This window comes from Rhamphochromis longiceps, linkage group LG17, assembly GCF_057381845.1.
Source record: "Rhamphochromis longiceps isolate RC_006_pf linkage group LG17, R_longiceps_female_GT1.1, whole genome shotgun sequence".
Classification (NCBI taxonomy): domain Eukaryota; kingdom Metazoa; phylum Chordata; class Actinopteri; order Cichliformes; family Cichlidae; genus Rhamphochromis; species Rhamphochromis longiceps.
The window spans coordinates 12,076,904-12,097,766 of record NC_140573.1 but is presented as its reverse complement, the minus strand read 5'-3'; the positions used below and the strand labels follow the sequence as shown (position 1 = coordinate 12,097,766).

At 40.5% G+C, this 20,863-nt stretch overlaps 2 protein-coding genes across 5 annotated transcripts; both read right to left on the bottom strand.

The window, feature by feature from the left end:
* Window positions 1-250: 250 nt before the first annotated feature.
* Window positions 251-12,674, bottom strand: uchl5 (ubiquitin carboxyl-terminal hydrolase L5). Its single transcript, XM_085385753.1, has 11 exons — window positions 12,472-12,674; window positions 12,000-12,063; window positions 11,818-11,923; window positions 11,247-11,372; window positions 9,963-10,024; window positions 9,634-9,764; window positions 9,317-9,380; window positions 9,126-9,228; window positions 1,490-1,603; window positions 1,253-1,351; window positions 251-626 (listed from the first exon to the last, which is right to left on the bottom strand). Exons 1-11 carry the CDS (start codon window positions 12,545-12,547, stop codon window positions 582-584), a joined length of 990 nt encoding a protein of 329 aa, XP_085241879.1. The 5' UTR covers window positions 12,548-12,674; the 3' UTR covers window positions 251-581.
* Window positions 12,675-13,410: 736 nt separating this feature from the next.
* glrx2 (glutaredoxin 2) lies at window positions 13,411-19,760 on the bottom strand. Of its 4 annotated transcripts, none has more exons than XM_085385759.1 (4): window positions 19,714-19,760; window positions 18,521-18,587; window positions 17,046-17,222; window positions 13,411-14,026 (listed from the first exon to the last, which is right to left on the bottom strand). In XM_085385759.1, exons 2-4 carry the CDS (start codon window positions 18,584-18,586, stop codon window positions 13,862-13,864), a joined length of 408 nt encoding a protein of 135 aa, XP_085241885.1. In that variant the 5' UTR covers window position 18,587; window positions 19,714-19,760; the 3' UTR covers window positions 13,411-13,861. The 4 variants fall into 4 exon arrangements, with proteins under 4 accessions (XP_085241885.1, XP_085241884.1, XP_085241882.1 ...); XM_085385758.1 differs by lacking the exon at window positions 19,714-19,760 and adding an exon at window positions 19,527-19,707; XM_085385756.1 differs by lacking the exon at window positions 19,714-19,760 and adding an exon at window positions 19,432-19,500.
* Between the last annotated feature and the right edge of the window lie 1,103 nt (window positions 19,761-20,863).

Here is a 20,863-nt window from a genome sequence, read left to right as displayed (position 1 = left end):
AAACAGCTGTAGTACGAGTGTGCCACCATGTTAATTAAATGACAAAGCCTGGAAAAAAATAGTCTTGATACACGGCCTTCAAGAAGTACAGTAAATACATGCCCTGCTATTTCAACGCTACACCACCAGATGGAGCCAAAGATCCACTAGTAGAAATTTAGCTACACAGCACTGATGGGTAAACTATCTGCAGACACATCTAAACATCAGGGGAACGCATAATACAGGTCCATAAAAGCAAGCAGTCCGCAAACATCTAGACATTTTTATTATGAAAATAAGACAGAACATCATTTGATAACAGCTTTCCTTCGAGCATGCATTAGAGCTGATGGACACATGATTTTTCTTTTTTTCCTTGCCAGACAGTCTTTTGGCTACACCCGAAGGGCAGTCCTGGATGGTTTAATGGGTTGCCATGGTGAGAGTGTGCTGCAGACCATCTTCGGTCATTAATACATATGTGACAGGTACAGTGTGTGTGTGTGTGTGTGTGTGGGAGGGGGGGGGGGGGGGGGGGGGGGTGACTGTAGGGTTTAGGATGGACGTGTGTGTGTGTATAAATCATAGTGTGCTCTTGTTCACTTGGCCTCCTGGGCTTTTTTGGCACTCTGTTTCTCTTTCGCCTGGGGAAACAAACCCAGAGACATTTTTATTAATAGCAACGGAGGACCTTCTCATTTCAAATGTAATTTCTTTGTATAATTCCTCTGGTTATTTCCCATTAAACTATCATAGTCACAACAATTAAACTCATATGCTCTAGTTACAAATAGATTAATAAACACATTTATTTTCTGTTTTTGTTGTCCAGTTGGAATCAATTAATGAAATGAAAAGTTATTTCCCATGAAAAGGTCCTGTATTAATAAACAGAAATTACTTCACTCAAAGACAGCGCCTACTTTTCAAATCAAGTTTGCCCCCTAGTGGACACAAAAGCCAATTACAGTCTGGCTTTCTACACAGTTTCACTAATCAGCGTGTTCTTAAAGAAATGCCCTCACCAAAATCTCAAAAGGGAATTCTTAATTCACAGAGACCCTTCACATTAAGAAAAGGTATTTCATTATCACTCCTCCAATGCTCATAAAAGCTACCTGCTGGCAGCACTCGGCTTATTAATTAAAATAATGTGCTTGTTAAAAGAACAATGTTTTAAAATGTCAAAGTACTCGAGTCTTCTGAGAACACTCGCCTGCTCAAAGTAAACAGGGCTGTGGAAAGCTGGAGAAAGTGGGGGGGGAATTACCTTCTCCACCAAAGGTATTAACTGCTGGTACTCTGCCAGCGTCTTCAACAGCTCCATGATGAAAGGAAGGTAGTTGTGCTTTCGTCTAATATTTTCAATCTGTAAGAAAGAAAAATAATAATAAAAAATCCACATCCACCAATCTTTCTGGAAGGAGAATTACTTCTTCATGGACCGGCTTTCTGTAAGACACGTCACATGCAACATTATGAAATTATTACTGAAGAAGAGACCCACCTTATATCTTTTTAGTTTCTGATTTTCTTCTTCAATAAGGAGCTGGTACTTGGCAATCTCTGACTGGATGGAGCTGAGGAACGTGCTGCTCTGGTCTGTGTCCATTGGTTCATCCTGGAAACAGAAGGCGGGAGAAGGTTTCCGTCCACTCACTGAATACTTGCACTCAGAACAAACGGTGATGATAAGTAGATGAAACGCACGCAGCAGCTAAACCTCTGCAAACGGCTTTAATCACCAAGATATGGAAATATAACACAGGCAACGATTTTATTAGTCTTAACAGAAGCAAGACACTAGATAATGAGCTGCAGTGAACAATATGTTTAGTCATTTTTACATTCTTCCACCCATCATTGAGAAAACTTTTGTGAATGTTAGGTGTGGTTAGTTACAGCAACATCCCATAACAGTGCACAGGACCATGGCAACGGCCTAAAGCTTTCAATCAGAGAGAGGCCAGCTTTCTTTCATCACTCTCTTAAGACACCTGCTCTTCTCTGGCAGGCCCCACTTTGAAACCCCAAATAAAAACAGCTCAAACCTACGCCCTGCTATTCTGATCAGTCAGCAGGACCAGCCTGAACTAGGGCTGTTCATATAACGATATATATCGGATGACGATATAAAAACGTCTATCGTTTCATTTTACGCCATCGTTTGTTTTGTGGTGTCGCAAAATAAACTGTTTACAGCAATATATTTTTCATTGTTTTGATGGTCACTGTAGTGGCTATATTAATTTCTTAAAGTTCTCTCTTTCTCTTATATTTAATATAACCACACTACAGACAGACAAGCGCCTGTTTTTATGCGTTGTCGTTAGCAACAACGATGGTAAAACCATCATCGCGTGTCCGCTTGTTTGTTTTCCACATAAACCTTTCACAATAAAGCTCAAGATCCTGTTGAGACTTTTCAAAATAAACTGAATCACGTGAAAGAGTGTGCAGAATGTTTACGGATGAGAAGCATAAAATAGCCGTCAGGTGCTAAAAAAATAAACCTTAGACTCAAACGTGTCTAAAAATGTATCGTTTCATGCATCGGTTAAAACACTCGACTCCAGGTACACGACGCCCAGCTGGAAACACTTCACACACGTCGAGCTGCCCGAGATTCACAGAATTTACAGAAAATGTTAAATTTTTGTGATTTATATCGTTATCGGGATGATAGATGTCTTATATCGGGATTTTGGCCATATCCCACAGCCCTAGCCTGAACTGTATTTAAATAAAGGTCAGCTAAACAGCAACAAACAGGCCGCTTTCTAACAGTGCAAAAGGTGCCAAGTTGTATTTGTTCCAACTCTTTCATTTTAATTTGAAGTTCAAAGATTCTCTCTCTTAAAAAGGGGGGAGCGGGGACTTAAAATCCTTAACCCTTTACAAATCACAGATTTTGTGAAACTTCCAATCATTAACTGAATGTGAACAGATAAATAAATGTCAGGCAATTTGCTGATAAGCTGATATCCATGTTTGGCTCATGTATCTGTGCAGCCCCTTTCATATACATGAAATCCCATTGATTTCATAAATATGAAATCTTTCACTCATGTCAGGTCATGTAAACTCAATATTTTATCTAATATACGTTATCAAGCAGTGGAATAAGGTTTGACATTTCAACCAGTGTCAGAGCGTAAAGATCAGCCGTAGACAGTCTTAAACTCCTTTTCTGAAACAAGTTCCTACAAATGTTTGCCTTCAAAAGCTTTAAGAAAATAAATTTCTGTGCAGAGAGACTAAAAAAAAGGAACTGTCTCACTATTAAACAGAAGGAATGAGAAAAGGCCAGTTATGTTCAGCAGAGTATCCATTACTGTAAGATGATATGCAGTTCTTGTGTTGTTTGAAAAGTTGGGTTAACTTTTAGTTTTTACTCATGTAAGCCAGCAGCCGATGTAAAACTTTTCCACGCTTGTCTTTTTGATGCAATCTCTGATCCTGAACCAATGAGCATAAATACTGACAGCTAAAAGGAGTCTTGAACCACAGCCAGAGCCACATGGTGCTCTCTGCTCATCTTCAGTGGCTCACTGTGGTTTTGAATTAATAATGGGGGGCAAAGAAAAAAAAAATAGACGAATATGAAAATGAACAGTGGGCATTTCATTTTTATTCATCATTGATGATGACTGATGTCGAGCTTATATAGATACAAAAGTGAATGTTTGCATCACCTGCCTTATCGTCTCAACTTTCCTGAACCTCGACAGTGGTGGGGAGCACAGCTGTATACACATAAATGGCAAAAAGCTCCGTTCCCCAAGCTTTGGGCTCCACATCCAAAAAAGGAAAAGTGACACAGAAGAAGGGAGAACTTAGCAGTGAACGGAGAGATCCGCAGCCGGACTTTAGCCTAAATTTAATTCAGAGCGGCTTGCTTCTTTTCCTTTTACCATTTTAAAAAGCTGTTAGGCTGTCGTTATGTACTAATACATAGATGGGCCTCAAAGTGGCCCGCAGAGCTTCTGTTTCACAGTAACCCTAACAGGGTTGTTTCTCCCCCTCTACAGCCGTTCTGCTTGTATATTCATTCAAAAGGTAAAACGTTTTCAGTACTTCAGTCCCATCATTTCAGCACTGATTTAAGGTGTGCGTTGGGGGCCCCTGGTGGGACATGATGGTACTGCAGGTCGGCCACAGTAATAACAGAAATTCAGTTTGAAATTAATCACAAGTATGTACAGTTACACATTTATCTCAATTTATTTGTTCATATAAAAAGTGAGTTTTTTAAAAAGCTTTTAAACATGTAGCTTTTCCACCGAGGCGGAGCAACAAAAGTCTGTTTCCTGTTTGAGAAGACTGAGAATTTACGTTTGTTTCACAGGTAGTTGCTAGCCCATACAAACGTTTGGACATCTATAGAACGTTCCCGCATTAAGAATATAAATGGGTATGGGATATTGTATTTGTTTTAAATGTTATATACTTATGTGGTATGTGTATTTTGACTTTCGTTGCCATGAAGCCAGGTCTCTCTTGAAAATGAGATTTTTAATCTCAATGACATTTTTTACCTGTATAAATAAAGGACTAATAATAATAATAATAATAATAATAATAATAATAATAATAATAATAATAATAATAATAATAAAGTATACCCTGCTATGAATGTTTTGTAGTTCAAACTTGAAGTGTACATTTGAAAGTTGGTTCAGATGGAGCTCGGAACCTCTCTCGAGGTCATTTGGCAGCTGTTTTGAAACAAGAGGGACAAATGAATTTCCTCTAGGGCTGGGGGATATGGCCTAAAACCCCTATCATGGTATAATTTGAAGCATGTGCGGTAACGATATATATCGCGATATATTATTTTCTTCTCTATAACGTATTTTACACACTATAAGGCACATTTAAAATCCTTTAATTTTCTCAAAAATCGACAGTGTGCCTTATGTGTGAATTCTGGTTGTTCTTACTGACCTCAAACTGATTTTATGTAGTACACAGCACTCAAAAATCTGTCAAAAATGTTTTAGTACAACTTTGGTAAGCTACGAAGCTGCACCACCTGATGGATTGTCGGAGCATTATGGCTGTCGTTGTCAGGAGCCTTGTGAAGTAATCTGGGTCCAAAACTCCATCTGCTTCAGGTCCCACAGTAAAACGAACACTGGGGCATCAATGAGAGTTAAAAACTGTCTAAATTATTTCATCTTTAATCAAATTATCAGCGTTGCTGCTTTACCAGGTGTAACAATTAAGTTTAACATCCAGGCATCCATGAAAACAGAATTTATTCAATTCAACGGAGTTAGAAGTTAGCTCGCTAGTTTCCACCTAAACATGATACAGTGGGGCAAAAAAGTATTTAGTCAGCCACCAATTGTGCAAGTTCCCCCACCTAAAATGATGACAGAGGTCAGTAATTTGCACCAGAGGTACACTTCAACTGTGAGAGACAGAATGTGAAAAAAAAAATCCATGAATTCACATGGTAGGATTTGTAAAGAATTTATTCGTAAATCAGGGTGGAAAATAAGTATTTGGTCAATAACAAAAATACAACTCAATACTTTGTAACATAACCTTTGTTGGCAATAACAGAGGTCAAACGTTTACTATAGGTCTTTACCAAGTTTGCACACACAGTAGCTGGTATTTTGGCCCATTCCTCCATGCAGATCTTCTCGAGAGCAGTGATGTTTTGGGGCTGTCGCCGAGCAACACGGACTTTCAACTCCCGCCACCGATTTTCTATGGGGTTGAGGTCTGGAGACTGGCTAGGCCACTCCAGGACTTTCAAATGCTTCTTACGGAGCCACTCCTTTGTTGCTCGGGCGGTGTGTTTTGGATCATTGTCATGTTGGAAGACCCAGCCTCGTTTCATCTTCAAAGTTCTCACTGATGGAAGGAGGTTTTGGCTCAAAATCTCACGATACATGGCCCCATTCATTCTGTCCTTAACACGGATCAGTCGTCCTGTCCCCTTGGCAGAAAAACAGCCCCATAGCATGATGTTTCCACCCCCATGCTTCACAGTAGGTATGGTGTTCTTGGGATGCAACTCAGTATTCTTCTTCCTCCAAACACGACGAGTTGAGTTTATACCAAAAAGTTCTACTTTGGTTTCATCTGACCACATGACATTCTCCCAATACTCTGCTGTATCATCCATGTGCTCTCTGGCAAACTTCAGACGGGCCTGGACATGCACTGGCTTCAGCAGCGGAACACGTCTGGCACTGCGGGATTTGATTCCCTGCCGTTGTAGTGTGTTACTGATGGTGACCTTTGTTACTTTGGTCCCAGCTCTCTGCAGGTCATTCACCAGGTCCCCCCGTGTGGTTCTGGGATCTTTGCTCACCGTTCTCATGATCATTTTGACCCCACGGGATGAGATCTTGCGTGGAGCCCCAGATCGAGGGAGATTATCAGTGGTCTTGTATGTCTTCCATTTTCTGATGATTGCTCCCACAGTTGATTTTTTCACACCAAGCTGCTTGCCTATTGTAGATTCACTCTTCCCAGTCTGGTGCAGGTCTACAATACTTTTCCTGGTGTCCTTCGAAAGCTCTTTGGTCTTGGCCATGGCGGCGTTTGGAGTCTGACTGTTTGAGGCTGTGGACAGGTGTCTTTTATACAGATGATGAGTTCAAACAGGTGCCATTCATACAGGTAACGAGTGGGGGGCAGAAAAGCTTCTTACAGAAGACGTTACAGGTCTGTGAGAGCCAGAGATTTTCCTTGTTTGAGGTAACCAAATACTTATTTTCCACCCTAATTTACGAATAAATTCTTTACAAATCCTACCATGTGAATTCATGGATTTTTTTTTCACATTCTGTCTCTCACAGTTGACGTGTACCTCTGGTGCAAATTACTGACCTCTGTCATCATTTTAAGTGGGGGAACTTGCACAATCGGTGGCTGACTAAATACTTTTTTGCCCCACTGTATGCCATGTTCTGACTGAGAGATATTTGAAAAAATTAAAACGTACAGCTCTGCTATCACTTCCAACATAAATGAAGACAGAAAACTAAGCAGTGACATTTGTAGGGTTACTGAAGTTGGGCTAGATGGTATATAATGATGTCCTACGTGATCGCTAGCGACACAGCTATGTTAGCATAACATTAGCACAGTGAAGCTGGAGGATGAACGCTAAGTTTTTTCCACTCGATAAAAGTAAACGTGAGGGTTTCTGGTGGTTAGGGGCTATAAACGGACCAAACTTCAGTCAGGAGAACAACTGAGATAATCCATCCAAAAAAACGAGGTTAGTCATTAATATACTGCAACAACACGGGAATAGAGCGGCTGCAAGAGAATTCAGCATTAATGAATCAATGGTAGGGAAGTGGAGGAAGCGCAGTTTTTGGCTTTCCTCATATTCCAAAAGTGCTTTGTGTCTTTGCTATGACTGTCGCCCGGCATAATTTGCAGATGATGTTGTTTGCAGCCGCTGCGATGCTTTCGACCAAAACAGGCGCAGCTTGATGACACCATCAACATGCGGTATCGCGGTTAGGGATGGGTATCGAAAACCGGTTCTTGTTGAGAACCGGTTCCCACTGTTTCAATTCCTTGGAATCGTTTGCCACTTTTAAAAACGATTCCCTTATCGATTCCAGTCGCCCCGAATGACGTCATCACGTTGAGTAGCGTCTTTTACCCAGTAGGAAACACGGCGCCTGAGCGGCACAAACGCTCAAAAGTTTGGTTACACTTTATGAGAAAGGATGACAAGAGGGCAACGTGCAATACTTGCAAAGTAGAGATTTCATCAAAGGGAGGAAACACTACGAACATGCAAAAGCATTTGCTCAAAAAACACGCGATTGCTTTCAACGAATGTCGTGTTTTTGATCCGCTCCGGACTAGCGAAGCTCAACCCAGCAGCAACGGTAGCGTTTCCACGTCCTCTCCCGTTAATACTGCAGGTAACTAATCAATTAGCATTGCATATTATGTTAGCGCGATTTACCTTATTACAAAACCTGCTATTACTGTGCGTTGCATTTAGATAACCATGATGAGAGAGACAGAGTCTGGCTCAGATGGTGGCAGTTCTCGCTGCAGTCTACCGGTAGCGTAGACTGCTACGGTAGCGTAGACGAATGTCACCGAGCAGTGACCAAGTTTGTGGTCAAAGGCTTGCACCCATTTGCCACAGCAGATGCCCCCGATTTCACTTTGGTAAGTGAATGTGTTTAATTGTAGGCAGGACATTACTGGATATTCTTGTGTAATTGCTACAGAATAATTTATGTTAAACTTTGTTATTGCTACAGGAGAATATTTATTTTATTATTTTACATATACATTTTTTTTCCTGGGGACCCTGTGACACCCCATTGAAGAGCCGTAGGCTGTAGATCTCTTAAGATCTCACTGTTGGGTTTGTAAGGCCATGTTACTCCTAAATTTCTATCTTGTTCAAAGAGAAGATATAAAACACAGTTCTAAGCTAATCGACTTTAGTGTTCTCCTTTAAAAAAAAAAAAAAACGAATCGATAAGGAATCGAATCGTTAAACAGAATCGAAAATGGAATCGGAATCGTTAAAATCTTATCAATACCCATCCCTAATCGCGGTAGAGTGGTATAGTAAAAATCTCTACCATTGGCCAAATTTATATCGTTTCTACCGTATACCGTTTATACCGCCAACCCCTAATTTCCTCTGCAGCAACATCCCTGCTATATTTGTTTATATTCAAGCAAGCACCGTGCTTCAGTCCATTTTTGCCTGTTGTATTGACAACATGACACATGTGCAGTCTGTTTCGGTTACATATCCCCATAAACGGACTCTGTTCTGCATGTTATTTTGGTTCAGCTGGGTTTGAAATTGCAATGTTATTAAGTTAAATGAGATGACAGAATTTTTACAACCCTGTCCATCAACATGACAGACAACCGAGTCCCTCTCTGACCCATCGTATTACTTATGGGAAAAAAAAAAGAAAAAAGGAATAGATGAAGTCCACAAAACATTTCTTGCCTCATTTCTTTCTTTCTCTTCACTTCCAGTGTAGCAGAGCTTTATGATCTCCAACTTTTGAAAGCTGCTGACGCATTATACAGGTTGCCTCAGAGGCAGAAAGCAACAGAATAAAAAATGATTCTCTGTCACATCTTCACTGGATTCAACCCCTTTCACTGCCTCTCACCTCAGTAAGCTGGGCCTGGAGCTCCGCAATTTTCCTCTCATATATCATTTTTCTGTCAGACACGATGGCCATTAGGTTGAACCGGATCTCTCCCTCACTGTACCTGAAGAAGGAAACAATGACGTGTAATTACAAAGTATCTGGTTAACGCAAGCCGTTCGTGAAATACATGTACAACACACAATGTTTACTTCTGTATTCTTTTCTCAATCACAGGGCGGACTGCGCTGATCCAGTCATCCTGGTTGCATGCACCTGGTGACAAAAAACAGGAAAAAAATAATAATAATAGCGCATACACTGACACCTGCACTAACCCCAAGCACGCACTCTACATCATCATAAAAAACAGGCAGCTTTATGAGGAATGGAGCACAGCCAAGAAGACAAAAATCAGCTGTGCACAGCAGGGCTGCACACCGAGGGACTTTAAACATTAAACTGTCAGTTTGTACTAAGCTATTAAAACCATAATGAAAAAAATAACAAAGGACATTTTTCTGCTTACCCAGGTCGATCGGCCCCTCTCGAAGCCCGTCCAGCTCATATAGCCTGCCATTTACAGGAACGTAGCTCACAAAGTGGAATGCGTCCTCGTCCTTCGCCGAAGACTTTGCATCAAATTCAAACATTTGCTGTCTGCAAACGCAAAAAACACAATTACAAAAAACCTCATACACAAATTATCGAGCAAGCGAGGATGCAGGACAGAACAGAAGTGACTCTCACATTTGCCCGTCTTACAAAAAAGGCACACTCGTCCACTGACAAACAAATCGACCAATCTCTTTTATTTTTCATCTTCCCCAGCTGGAAATGACAGGAGCAGAGCCTCACCTGGCAAAGCTGTTGTGAACTTGTCGGATCACTTCTGAGTTGCTGAGAGCCAAACCTTTCATCTGAGGAGAGGAGAAGATGCTGATTTTACGGGTCGTCACAAGACACCACTTAATTCTTTTCTCATCATGTGTTTAAATAGCTTGTTAACAAGTCATTACAGTAAATTATTATATTACTGACTGCTACCAACGTATAGTACATATAATAAACCGACTGATGCTACTGTTCATTAGAACAATGTGTCAACATGATTGCGGAGCCGCCGAGCCTTCCCATGTCTGTCTATAGAGGTCGAGGTCCGTATACAATTAAAAACATAATCCTCAGATCTCGTTGAATTTTGAACTGATCTTTGTTACAAATGCATGAACTTTGACAATGATACAGGCTAATGAGTTAACATCTTTAAAATGGTAAATGGACTGGTTCTTATGTAGCACTTTTATACTCAACTTGAGTGTTTTATACAACATGTCTCATTCTACAAGTGTTTCTTTCCCTTGTCTATGTTCTTTCTATCCAACACTAAGACTCCAATAAATGAATCTTGCCCAAGAATACTGCTGTGGTCCATGAATAACTCCTAATCTAGTCTGTGGATTAGCTGGGATTTCTCTTTGTGGAGTCTGCATCTTCTCAGTGTGGTTGGGTATTCATTTTCCCCCCACAATCCACAGACATGCATGGGTGTGAGCGCTCAGAGTCTAGAGTGCAAACCGATGTATACATGGGTAAAATGTGGCTTGTAGTCTTAAGTGCTTCGAGTAGCTAAGGCTTCCCAACAAAAATATTTGTCACAAGACTGACAATCATTTACGCTCACATTCCCACTTACTGCCAATTTAGAATCACACATGACCCAAACCCACACATGCCTTTGAACTGTGGGAGGAAACCAGGGCGCCAGGGGAGAACTTGCACAGAAAAAAGAGCTCCACACCAAAAAGCCCTGGGTGCACGATGGCTGTTCAAACCTAGGACTAGCTTGCTGTGAGGCAACAGTGCTAACCGCTACACTACAATGCTGCTGAAAATGTTTTCTTTTTTCCTCTTTATGCGATAAAAAACAACAACCCTAAAACAACAACAACAACAAAAAAACCAAACTATACTGAGTCAGTATGGTTCTCATGACAATCTGAAGGACAGATGGCTGAGTCATCTCATAAAATGTATAAAATAATAAAATGTCTTGAAATCTATTTTTCGGTTAGATTTTTCCCCTTCCTTTTTTATTTATTTTTTAAATTTGGATTTGAGACAAAAATACCATTGACGTACAGCTGCATCAAAACTCTGTGAAAACTCTCTGAACTCCGTCAGCGTATCGCCGAGCAACATGTCAGGATGAGAGCAGTTGAGCAAAACACTGATGATGGCCTGGGTGGCACAAGCGTTGTTAATGACCTGGAAACACACAGATCAGAGAGGCACAAAATAAATAGACCAATTAAAAACAAACTATGACACGAGACTGGAAGTGGGATCTGCATGTTGATCATAAACATAATGAACATAAACATTTAACAAAAAAATATAACTTTAAACATTTTCTGCAGATCAGGTATCTCAAGATTATATATTTTTTTTTTTTTTTTTTACACTGAGGAGCAGCATCCTTTGGTGTGGGCTTAGTGAGATTTATCCAGCCAAGTAAGATGTGCTGCAATTTATTATCTCACTCATTTTCCAATGTGAATGAACTAGAGCCTTTTGCAGAGCCACTTCATTTCTCGTCTGGTAAGCGCCACCAACACTAACTAACTGGAAAATGCATTGCTTCTGCAGTGAAGATAGTGAGTCAAATGCATCTAAATGAACACAGGGACATTAATTGTAATGCTAAGAGTACCTGCTTGGCAAAGAAGATGTGATCAAGTCTTGAATCCTGGACAATTGATCCTGCTGGCTCTTCACCAGGCTGCCACTTAAACAGGAAAATCAACCCGTGAACGGGTCTGTAACAAAACACATACATTAAAAAGACCTGTCTTTAGCAGAGGCATGCAAGATAAGAGGTGTAGATGAACATACTTCAAGTTTTCAAAGTTCTCTGGCTCCATACTCCATATCTCTTCAACCTGGGCTCCTCTGCAGCCTGACAATGACAAGTGAAGCAGCGAACATTTATTTACATTGCTAATTACCGTTCAAGTAACCATTAACTAACGGAGAGAAAGCATTTGTAGTCTGACAGCTGAGAATGCACGACACATGTCAAAGGGGTTGCTTTCACGCGCGTTGTTTTGAACGCTGAGTAATGCTAGCTATTTAGCTCGCCCAATTAAAGTAGCGACCCAATTATTACAAGCAAATCATTCAACATTAAGGTGTAATAAAGATGCACAGTATGTAAAAATTTTTTCCTGTTGCAATACAAAAGTAAGAAGTAGCAATTTGGAAGCTATTGTTAGCTTTATTGTATCCAGTTAACCACCTAGCTAGCTTGTCGAGACAGCCACGTTACATTCAATGAGCCGCTAGCGTCACCCTACGAGTCACTCACCGAAACCTTTTATGAGCTCCGTGAAAACCCCGGGGTCGCTCTCCATGAGACACCACTCTCCTGCACTTCCAGACATCCTTCACACTGTTACTTATTCAGCCTACAGCACACATAAACGAAATGCTAATAGCTTAGCAGTGCACTGCTCCCGTTAGCCAGGCTAATTTAACCGCAGCACGACAATGACCTCACCGTGATGCGGCGCGATGTGGACGCGATGGTTGCGCGCGTTTTGTTTCACAGCGTACAACGCACGGGAATGGTGTAATTGGCAAAGAAGAAAAAAAAATTCGATTACTAACATCCTATTAACAACATCCGTGACTACATTGTTTAAAAAAAATAAATGCATAAAAACAAATATAGAAATAATAAAAACAATCTCTTTCTCCCGGCAAGGCAACCAGTACCCGCCCTCATGTGAGGTGAAGCATTGACATATGGAGCGCCCTTTGTAGAAGGGACACATTGCGACTTTATAACGGAATTTCCTTCATATTTAATATGTGAAAATCATTATTCACTCTATTTTTTGTAGTAATTATTATTTACTAATTTAATGAATTCAATGTCTAGCTCTAAAGTCAAAGATTCAGGAACTTCTTAATGTTGGCGTGACCTAAAGATTGTCCATAATGCGTATATTTGTAACAGGATTTCTTATCAGTCTACTTCAGTTCAATTGTGTTTTATTTAAATAGCAAAAATCATAAGAGCAGTCGCCTCAAGGCACTTTCTACTATAAGGAAAATACCCTACAATAATACAGTGAAAACCTCAAAAATCAATTACCCCCTCTTTTAGCAAGTACTTGGGGACAGTAGGAAGGAAAAAAAAACCTTTTAACAGGAAGAAACCCCTGGCAGAACCAGGAACGGGCAGCAATCCCCCGCGACTGCTTAGGGGTGGTAGAAAGCAATAGGACAACTGCAAAAAAAATACACAAATTACTAAATTTATTCACATTTTATGCAAATAACAGCACAATACTCTGCATATTTTTACAAAGTGTACCTCTTTTGCTCTTGCAAAATATGAAAAGTTACCTGAAATAAAAACCAACGGCTAAGGTAGAATCAATACATCAAGATGTTCACAGTTCAGTGAAGTGTAATATTGTTCAATAAAACAAACATGTACAAGTGCTGTACGAGTAATACAGCAATCCCACGCTTTACACAGAGGCCATAACAATAATATTAAAAACAATATCATCATCATTATCATAATAATGTACATCCCTGGATGAAAATGTATTTTTACATCAAGTATCCACCGCACTTTGATGCATAAATACTATAGTCATGCTCAAGCAATGTACACCTTGTACCATGAGCTCAAGCAAACATGTGATAAGTGGTGCATTGATAAAAACCGTAAGAACGGTTAGTCATTTGGCCGCCTCAAACTGTCTGGCGCCTGAGCCTTCAGAGCCTGTGGCAGCACAGCAGGAAGCACACTGCTCGATCAGAGGCACCAGCTTTCCTTGCTGATGGAGCTGTTTGGTATCAGACCCGCCCCCAATGCAATGGCCATTGACAAAGACTCTTGGGACCTAAACAGAGAAAAAAAGAGGGGGGAGGGTGTCAGGGGGATACAGACTTTAGCATGCTATGAATGAGTTGCTAATGATCAACGATTTCAGATTAGGTTAGGTTTTTTCCCCCAAGTTTCATGTGCCATCTCACATCTCCAATCTGTCCTTGCATTCAAGACCCACACACAGTCTATTTGTAGCTCCAGGTTTGTTTGTGTTCTTTCTTGGCCCCAACTTGACAGCTGTGTGAGCTGTTAATGAATTTTTACAACTTAAAGTAGGAGCAGCTAGTGATCTAAAGAATACAAGTAGAGGAAATGGGCCACCTCCAAGGGCTCGCTGACTAGGGCTGAACGATTATGGAAAATAATCTAATTGCGATTTTTTGCCCCAATATTGCGATTGCGATGCGATATGCGATTATTTTTTAAGGTCTTTGTCTTCTGTATTATTAAACAAAGACAAGCAATACATCATATAGTATGGCCAATACTATATTACATTAATTTTAAACTGTTCTTTCCTGGAAGACAGACCTCTGTTATGATGACATGAGGTGATGCATGAATTGATGACTGACATTTTTATTTAACTTCTTCAATCACAACAGTATATTTGAACATACACAATAGTTTATTTTTAGCTTACAAACATCTGAGCATAAAGTGCTGACAAGGAACCCTGGTGTAAACATTAAAATGAAAGTCAGTACAATGTGCAGATTGCAGAAATATACATAAACAAAATCAGTGGCTTTACCACACTCAGTTTTTCGACATCTGTGAACTACTAGACAGTCATTCAATTAAAAAATAATATTAAATAAATAAAACTAATAAATAAAAAATACACACATCTTACTGATCTCTGCAGTCAGTAACATTACACATAAAGTGCAAACATAATAGCAATTGTATAAACACACACACAAACACGCCTTTAAAATTTAAAGGCGTGAAATTGGACGGTCTAGCCTTCTGAATCAGAAGGCTAGTTCTGATTAGCGTCACCGCTGTCTCGGTGGAGTTTAATAAACTCGGCCGTCTGCTTCTTGCTATCTAAAATATAACCAGACACTGGCGTAAATTCTCGACTGTCTCATACTTCTGTTTAATAAGTTTTCTGTTTGACGTTTAGTCAGCTGTGTGAAAACCAAGGAGGAACCCACCCGGGGGATTAATAAAGTTTTATTTTATCTAATCTAATAACTTTAATCTCAGCCAAACCGATTTACTCACGAACAAACAAAACACTGAAAAAAGCCCAACAATAACATTTTTAGGTTGTCTAAGTGACTTATATATTACGTTTAACCCGAGCAGCGAAAGTCCGCGGTGATCTGAAAATGATGTGCCGGGAGTTGTGCCGTTCTCGGCCGCATCAGTAACCCTCGAGCTCCCGGCTAGCTGTCGAGCTGGTGGGTAGCAGACGCCTCTGAAAACGTCGAAGCACTTTTGCAAATATGGGATATCTTGATAAACCGAGCAGATATTTGATGTTTACACAACTACTTTCTCGCCTGAAAATATGTTAAAAGTTTATTTTGTGACCCAGAAAGATTAGTATGAGTAATTTTAAAACTTAGTAGCGGCCGCCATTGCTGGAAACTGGAGTTTGGCTGGGCCGCGCTATGAATTCTGGGATATGGTAGTAATTTGGACAGCCTTCGGCGCGTCGCTGTGACGTAATCGGTCTACAAATGCGGCCTCAGGAGGATGCAGCCCATGAATTTGGACATGTCCAGAGTATAATCGCAGCCTTTGCGGTTAGAAAATTGCACTTGATCATGTCGCGATATTATCGCAAATGCGATATATCGTTCAGCCCTATCGCTGACCCTGGTGAGGAGCCTGGTTATTCAGGAAGGACTAACAGTACAGCCACTACTCCTGAGGTGGTTCAGACACCTGACTATAATGCCTTCTAAGTGAGTTTGTTTGGCATTTTTCAAGCGGGAGGAGGCCCTGGGGCAGACCTGGGCAATGCTTGAGAAATTAGATCTCTCTAGGCTGGCTTGGGAATGCCTCAGCTGCAAGAGCTGAAGGAGATGGCTGGGGAGATGGTGGCCTGGGCATCTGTGCTTAGACTGCTGCCCCCACAACCCAGACCTGGACAAGTAGCAGAAAATGGATGGAATTACAGAAAGAGTAGATACTTTGTAATTAAAAGGAAAAAGACAGCATACATCCTCATGCTCAGCAATACTGGATCCAGTGGTCCAGACTGGCCTTTTTGGAGGTGCTAGTTCACGCCAAGGGGCTGCAAGTTTGACATAGTTGTTGAAATCGATGAGCCCCTAAATGTGGGCTGCTGCCCCCTTGTGGATGGTGGGCAGCAAGATGTTGTTCAATTTGCCATGAAAATGTAATGATTAAATATTTAGACTATAAAAGTATCAAGGTGATTTAAATTACGTGCTGTTCTTTATTAGTTACATGGGCTTTGAAACATCTGGTTCGATAACACTTCACAGATAACGTGTACGAGCACAAGGACATGCGTGGCTTCTCTGATAAAAAACAAAACAAATACATACCCTAACAGCGACCCTGAGTCGAGATGCTCCTATTTTGAATTATAAAATTCATTATCAACTTTCACAGCTTTCAAGCTGAGGCCAGGGAACATGAGCAAGGCTGCAGTGGCATACACCTGAAGGTAAAGCAGACGGCCTATGTATGTGTTTTTCAGCTTCATTGTTTTAATGCACAGTGTTCATGTGCGGACAGCCTTCCTCGTTTCCATGTTTTCAGAACTCTCGCATATTGGAAAGTGACTAAAGAGCAACAGAGCAAAGGCTATGATGTAAAAAGATGGGACTTGCTATGGGGATTCATCCTGACTCAGAGTCAGCTATTCTGAGCGCCTATAAAGTCCTCAATCTTGGCTGCAACCCCAACAAAGATGCTTGTTAACTCCACCTAAATTTAACTTGAAGGCAGAGCTGCCAGAACAAACAAGCTGTCAGAGATGTGTGTTTTGATTCTTCTTCTACTTAAAAAAAAAAAAAAGCACACGAAGGTGAGGTCCTTCTTACCGTCCTGGCACCGGTCATCTGAGCTAGGGCCTCTTGCAGACTCCGCCCGTCATTGTGCTCATCCAGTTCGATCACTTTGTAGGTTGCGCCAATTTCGTTGAAGACGTTTTTGGCCATTTTACAATATGGGCAGGTGGTCTTGGAAAATATCACAACACAGTTCTGTGACACCACATCCTGAAAGGGCAGACACAATTAGAATACTTAGTTATGAGTGTGGAGTCCAGAAACAGCTTCAGCATAGCAGGAATCAAGTTGGTGAAGGGCGAGAAGGATTTTATCTCCACTTCGGGCAGAGACCCAATTGCAGAATTATGGTGGAAGTTTCACGGCTTCCTTTTTGAGGGCAACAAGCACATTTCTACACCAGCATGACGACGGCTCCTCCTCTTTGCATTCTTTCTAGCAGATTGATGATTCATCACCAGAGTGTTGTCTGCTCTACTCACTTTAGGGTAAGCTGGTAAAGGAGGTAACGTCAGTAACCACAGATCTATAGCTTTAGCTGGAATATAGTCAACAGATGTAGAAAGAATTCTGATTAACCACCAGTTTTATTTGAATTTTTGCCTGTTTGGAACACCTGAATGCAAAGGCCTTTAAGTTTAAGGATGCAGTCAATTTGAATGCACAAGACTTTGTTTTAAAGTTAAGAAGTTTCTAAAAGATTGCTCATTCTTCATGTGGCTAAAACACATTTCTAATTATTGATGAGTCGGTGGTGTCTTAATGGATTTTAGGATGTCACCTCCACTCATAAGCAGACCGCCTTCAAAGTTAAACATGCCACTGACAAGATGACATGCTCTGATACCACAGAGCGACTGATCTGGAGAAGTGTAAAACTGATGTGCACAAGAAAACCTCAAGGCATCTTGATGCATGCAGTTGTGCACTTTGTAATCACACTCAGGTCATTTAATGGAAAGATTTGTTGACTGACTACTGTGTAATGGACCGATATAACACCTATACTAGAGGCAAGTATGTAAAATGCAGCCGCACAAGATGAATGACCATAATTTACTAAATTAGAGCCAGTTTTCCTCATAAATTTCTGCAGTACCTTCAGTTTCTGTAGCCACGCATACCGCCCCCTGGTGGCACTTAAAAAGAATGCAGATTTAAGGCTTCACTTTTCAGACCCAGACCTTACACCCATTTTCATGCAGTCTACAGTAGATGGGCATACCCCTGAAACATTACAGGGCCTTGTCACAGATTTATTTATATTTGTTTGTGAACACGTGTATTCACACATGTCACTTCTAGGTGTGCTGCATGACATATGTTTAATTCAAAAGTCTTCAGGTAAAACATGTATTGAATCAGACAGAATATGTCATGGTTGTGTATCCATAAAAAAATACATAAGCCTGTGAGACCTGCACAACTGAAAACAAGTTACACAAAGACCCACTGCACGCTACCATACCCAGCAAAGTAACAAACTGCTTGTATGTAGCAGGTCTTACCTGAACGTACTGTAAACAGGCAGTGCTGGACAGACCCCTTGGATGGGAGGAGGTTAAATTCCCCATTCTGGAAAAGAAAAATCACACTCACATGATTATAAAATGCAGTGTTTGAGGCAACTGGTCCAGTGCTGATCTTGTGAATCAAGTGGAATTAACTGACACACAAGAAGCAGGCAGAGGTCCATAGACGAAGCTGAAGATATGAAAGGAAGAGACGAAGAGAGGACATATCAGAGCCATCAAAATAAGATCTAACTGAAGGATAACTGCTGCTCTGATTATAACCATGTTTACTGTAGGTCAATTTTAATATTCACTTGTGCCGCTGGTCTTAAACTGCAGTAAGGTTCGTGCGCTTGGTAATCCAGGATTAGCACTGCACTCGCTTCTCATTGGCACTGGGCAAGACAAGCCAAACACCATCAGGATCTGGCAACACTGAGCCGGCGGCACGGCAATAACAAACTAACAACGCTCCATAAAACGTGGCTCTGTATGTTAAATGAAAAGTGACCGCCTTCTTTTATAATCGGCATATCTTTTAGTGCCATTTTTATCGTTTCTTATGCCTAGCTACCACCGCTTAATCGAGTTAAGACTGTATAGGTAGCGTTTGCTAACGCTGATAACAGCCGGCACGCCGGGGATAAAGACTGATATTTAAAGCAATAATGTAAAGTTAATTTATATTAAGTATGCCGAATTTTTCAGAAGGATCCTTTTGATCAAGAGGCCGCGAATAGGTGTATTTGTTAATGAGAAAGTCATTTAAAATTAATTTCATGTTAAATCACGGGAAGTTATGATGACAGACGGTAAAGCATGCAGCATGCGGGAGTGAATTAACAAGAATTATGAGCTCCTGGGAGCGGGCAATGTTGTCCACCCATGTAGTATTATTTGCTTACGTTACCAAGCAGAGGAATATTTCTTTATAAATTTGGTGTGGGGGTGATTTTTCAGATCGACAGCTAGTTGCTATAGTCAAACAAGTGAGAATGACCTTCGACAGCCGGTCCATAGCAAACTACGAAGACATCCTGCGTGAAAAAACATGGCGAAGACAGAGCACACCGCAACAAAACAATTACGTCTTTGCCCTGGATAAAACATAAGATTAGTGTAGGAGCCGTTCTGAGGCTACACTAGCCCTGCCAGATGCTATACACTTACTATAGCACGATACTTACACTGTTTACGCCTGATGCCTACCTTACGTGGACACCGGAAGTAGTTTCTGACGCAAGTCGCAGCGTGAATGTAACGCTCGAATTAAAAAAACACAAACAAACTATAAAGCAGTCTTTAAGTACAGTTAAAATAGCAGTGTAATCCTTTAATGGCGGTATCATTTTTTCATAAAGAATACATCATTTGGTAAATTAAATTACATTATATGTCATTTGAGCTTTAGGGCAAATGTAAGGCTCAGGGGCCAGAATTGATCGGGCAAAGGCTCCAAATCTGGACCAATGGACAGCTTTAAAAAAATGTGGAGGCGTGCATAGATTTTTTTTAACTGCCTGTCCCACTGCAACTAACAGATAAACAATTAAATTACAGGAAAGTTCCCCGTTTTTCCATTACTAGTGAGTCCATGGTAAATAAACAAAAACTTTAAGTTTATTATAGGACAGTCTGTATAATGAACTGTTAGAACAATTTTTTGTAATTTTACACATTTGTCATGAAGTTTCACTGGTCAGGTCCACTTAAGATGAGAGTGGGCTGTGCCTGAACCACAATTTTAAATGAGTTTGACAGCCCTGCTTAATATAAATATGTTTTTTTATTACAATACCATTTACATTTATAACTTTAGCTTTCTGAAGAAGGAATTTATTACATTTTGCAACATGTATTTTTTGGGATGCTTTACTATGCTCTGTTGTTTCAGAAAAACACACTGATTTAACCTATGACTGACCTATGACTCATTCTAGCATCAAGAGATGAACCAATGTTTTCTTGACAGAACACACAACTTAGCGAAGAACTAATTTTAAATTTAATCTTTAGGCACTTTGTTACTAACATCCTGTTGCAAAAACACATCATTTGTTTCAATGTCTTTAGTTGAATCAGTTGGGAAGGCGTAACATACTATTTTTGTAGCAAAAAGTTTTGCTTTGTATTTGTTATGTTAGTTTTTGCTCCCTTGTCTCCTGATAATTGTAGTGTAGCTTTAGTGCCATGCTGGTCGCACGCTTTCAAACCCCACTGAACATGATAGTGCTCAAAAGCACAGGCGTTTGTATTCAGCTTAAAAGAACAGCAGCATATTCTGACAGAAGTGGTAAAATGTAATATTGTTAATAACAACCATGACGAAAATATAGT